Genomic DNA, 4,272 nt, shown 5'->3' with positions numbered 1-4,272 from the left:
TTTAGAGTACTTTTTAAATTATCTCTTCTCAAATTAAATCTGCAGGGTATCTTCCTTTCCAGGGACATTTTTGTTAAGAGGGTATAAGCAGTAGACGATGCCGTTTGGCTTAGACACTATAGCGTGTGACTACCAGAAATAACTGGGGAGAAGACAACAGGAAGGGACAAGCCAGCTGTCTTTAAGCAGTCAAATAGCAAACCTAGAGAAGGCCTAAATCAGTGTCATACTAGCAGGTAGAAACGGGACTAGCTATAGGGACAATTTCTAGTGACTGCCCCAATCCTGGGAGAGAACTGTCTTATGATATGATGGGGAAATTACTATAGACTAGATGGTTTTGAGCCCGGGCTGTTTGAATTCAGGAAATTCCTGAAGGGCTCTGGAAACTGCTTTGCCTGGTTTTCAAGGTCATTTCCAATTTATTTTATTTTTAATTTACATTAAAACACTAGTAGATAATAATCACCCATGTGAGACAACAACAAAAAAAATGTGTCTATGAGGGGAGCATTTTTCTGAGGGCTGTCTGTCTAGTTATTAAATTCTGGTTTCCTAGACTTAAAATAACTGTGGTAGTTTGGTAAGAAATGTTTTACATAGGCTCTTGTTCTTGAATATGTATTGGTCCCTGGTTGGTAGGGAAGTTTGGGGAGTTTTAGGCGATATGGTTTTGCTCGAAGAAGTGTTACTGGCACCAGGCTTTTGAGAGCTTAAGACCTCATCTATATCCAGTTTGTTCTCTCTGCTTCATGCTTTTGGTTGAGGATGTGATTCCTGGCCTCTCGCTCTAAGCTCATGTCCAGTTATTAAATACTGGGAAGCCAGTATTTAATAACTGCTGCCATGCTTTTCTTGCAGTGATGGACACATATTGCTCTGGAACTATAGGACAAATGAATTCTTCTCTCCATAAGCTGGTTTTGCCCATGGTGTTTGATACAGCAATCAAAAGGCAAGGGATACAGCTACAGAAGACTCCATACAAATGAGCATATTTGTAGACACCTTCTTATGTTTTACAGATTCAGGTAGACTAACCGTGTAGATGGAATGTGCTACATAGTATCCTCTTATAAAAAAAGGTGAACAAAGTTGGGTAAAAAGTTCCTCCTTGGAAAGATACACTTTAACAAGGTCAAACAGGGCTTGGAGAGTAATTTTCCCTAATGAGTAAGGAGAAGCATCCAGGAGTGCCACTAGGTGGTGCTATCAAGTGTTGGGAACACGTTTGATAAGGTAAATAAAGCCTTCGGTGGTTCTAAAAGCCATGAAATGTCCTGAAGATTTCCACACATTCTCAGTCTTTGAGACTAATCTCAGGTTTGTAAAAAAATAATGAAAATCTTAGTCTGAGACAAGTTTAAATAAACTATAGGTTTAACACATTTTAAAATAGTTTCACTATTTGACAATTCAATCTGTTCCACTGCAGTGCAAACTGTTAAGTTACTAACATGTAAATTTATTATCAATTTAAACCTATCGCAACTATTCACTTCAGTATTACTCCTATGAGTATATATCTATACTTAATTTATGATGGATCTTTAAATAAGTTCTTCAGAAATCCCCTGAATTCTTGAAAGTTTAAATAGGAAACAACGGTAAATTCTACTACTTAAAGTAACGCACTATTCTAACATAAATATATGGAACAATACATTTCAAAATCATTCTATTAGTCTACTATTTCTTATAAAAATAACATTTCATGACTTTCCTACAGTATAAGACCAGAACATTTTTTTTTAACTAAAGTGCAAAAAATATAAACAAAGTTTCATGTTCAACTTTGTTTTCTTTTAAATGTTAAATATTTAAAAGGCTGACAAGGACATTATCAGATTTTAAAAAGTCCCCCGAAGCCTGAGTGATCTTGATAACGTGGCGTCAAACTATTGCAACTTTTCAACTTCTCTTCCCAGCTCTGCATCTAGAATTTCCCCCCACGTATCTGCGTCCATCGGGCACATGGCCTTCTCTGGCAGGCTAACGGGAGAACGGATGTTGCTGTATCGGCCGCTTAGCCACTCGTTTTTCACTTTGCTCTTCTGGTAATTTCTCAGGAGTATTACCTGAAAGCATAGACATCATCGTTCAAAAGGGCTGGCAGTGTGGTTGGTAGAGAAACTCATTCACAGGGCTGAGATTCGTTCCTGATGTGGAAATACACATGCCAATCGCATTGACAAATTCATGTGTGCACGTATGGATTAGTGTGTATACACTGTATATACTGGAGATTTTCATAAGGTGGAAGGAAAGGCAATTGGCTTCTTCACCTCCCTTCTGCTTAACAAGGAAAGTTCCCGACTTTAGGATCTGAGATGTACAAAGCTGAGTAGAAAACATCGTGGAAACTATGCTAGTAGAAAGAGGATAATAGTTCAACTTCCTAAAGTCAGCACACTCTGCATGTTAATCCTCAGTAGAGAACTTACAGTATTATCTTAACTGTGTACGACCCCTTGTCCAAAATTATAACAAGTTGGAAGATTGAACTTACCCTCCAGGTATAACCATTTTCTATATCATCATCTACTTCTCTTTGGCACACAGCTCTTATGCTCAAGCAGTGAGGTTTCCATAAGGAGTCATTGTTTCTTATTGCACGGTTCCAACTTGTGCACGTCCTGGAAGCGCTACATAGACTCGGAATGTCTAGCTGGCTGAAAATGTTAAAAGTGACTTCCAGGGGCAGCAGGTCAACAAAGTTACTTTGATTCTCTTTTCTCCCCCTTTCAGCATCGTCGGAATTCAATTCCATACCGGGAACCTTGGCATTACTGTTCTTGGAAGTTTTCTTCATAGTTTGCCAACTGTCTTCATAGGTAACCTACGGGGCAGAGTTTAAATATACTCAACCTCTTCCGACCAAACCGTGCATCCTACTCCGAGCCCGATAGTTTGGGCACCATTTAAAGGACTTTACACATCTTGACTTTCGGCCTCAAAATCTGCAAGGCGGAATCCATGCCATGTCTCTTGTGTGTTTCACGAAGACTGCCAGGTGGAGTGGGTAAAACCAAGAGGCCGCACGTCTGAACTGTACCTGGGAGACCATGGACACGTTCCCTTCTCTTTGAACATTAATGTTTAGCAAATATGATTGCTTCTACATGTTTTGTTTCTTGCTGCTCCGGAAGAACGTTATCTTTAAAAAACAGAAATGATTCTCTACATCATGCATTTACTGAGTTTAGTAATAATGGCTACTTTAATATTTATTAAAAGTCCCCGTGTGAACTGAATGCTTCACCATTGGGCTCTTCAAGCTGATGTAGTCACAAACCTCTGGACCTTTAGTAATTTATATAAGAACGACTTAAGTACTTGGATGTAGTGGACAGGTGCATACTCTTGACATAAACTTACCTAGAATGGTCCAGGATGAAATTCTGGTTATAGTTACAGAGTCTCATATGTCCAATTAAGCTTCAAGAGTAGTGTCTTAGAAATCGATCTATCTTATGTGCCTAATTAGGAGCTAAGGATAACTGCCCCGGAATCTATCAGTGAGGGACAACTACAGTCTAAACAGTTCATAATTCAGCTAGGAATAGTATATCGCTATAGATTTAAAGCCTGATGTCAGCTAATGCTCTCAAGGAGCACGGTGTAAGCTTCTGGAAGCACGACCACACGTCATCCTTGAGCTGCTTTGCAATACAAACACAAGCTGTGCTTACCTAGTTTATAAAACCGGAATAACAGTCAGTGGCGAGCCCCCTCTGTGGGTACTGGGAACTAAATCTGGGTCTTCGGGAAGAGCACACACTCTGGGCTACCTCCAGACCCTCCACCCACCCGTCCTGTCAAAAGTCACTTGGAGTGGGCAAGCGGAGGTAGAGCACCGCCGGGCAAGACTTGTTGTCAGGGAGCCCACACCGGTCCTGCCCAGCAACTGCATCCCTGTTTGCTGTGAGAACAGGCACTGGGGGAAGAACCGATCGACCGCCCACAGTGCAGTACGGAGCGACCACTCCTACCTAAACGCCGTCGGCTCCTCCCGCGATTTCAGACGTAGGGATTTGAATCTTTTCCGGAAGACCTTCATGTTCCGCCCTCTCGAGTCCCGCTCCGCCCATTTGAGCGCGCGGTGCCTTCTGGGATTGGTAGTCTTTCCTGAGTTTCATCACCATGAGGGAAGGAGAGAAAGGCTGCCCAAGTGACTGCAAGGTCCAGCGTCCCCGCTGAGTGACAGCCGCTGCATGGACGGGACTCCCAGTGGGTGTTAGTGGTTAGTTGAGGGCTGTGAGCCCGCCCAGA

At 41.8% G+C, this 4,272-nt stretch overlaps 1 protein-coding gene across 1 annotated transcript; it reads right to left on the bottom strand.

The window, feature by feature from the left end:
• Window positions 1–846: 846 nt before the first annotated feature.
• LOC116912550 (F-box only protein 48-like) lies at window positions 847–3,126 on the bottom strand. Its single transcript, XM_032916650.1, has 2 exons — window positions 2,510–3,126; window positions 847–2,078 (listed from the first exon to the last, which is right to left on the bottom strand). Exons 1-2 carry the CDS (start codon window positions 2,810–2,812, stop codon window positions 1,899–1,901), a joined length of 483 nt encoding a protein of 160 aa, XP_032772541.1. The 5' UTR covers window positions 2,813–3,126; the 3' UTR covers window positions 847–1,898.
• Window positions 3,127–4,272: the final 1,146 nt, after the last annotated feature.

The sequence above is a fragment of the Rattus rattus genome, chromosome 11 (genome assembly GCF_011064425.1).
Source record: "Rattus rattus isolate New Zealand chromosome 11, Rrattus_CSIRO_v1, whole genome shotgun sequence".
NCBI lineage: Eukaryota > Metazoa > Chordata > Mammalia > Rodentia > Muridae > Rattus > Rattus rattus.
The sequence above is the reverse complement of the archived record's forward strand: the minus strand, read 5'-3'. Positions and strand labels throughout refer to the sequence as shown.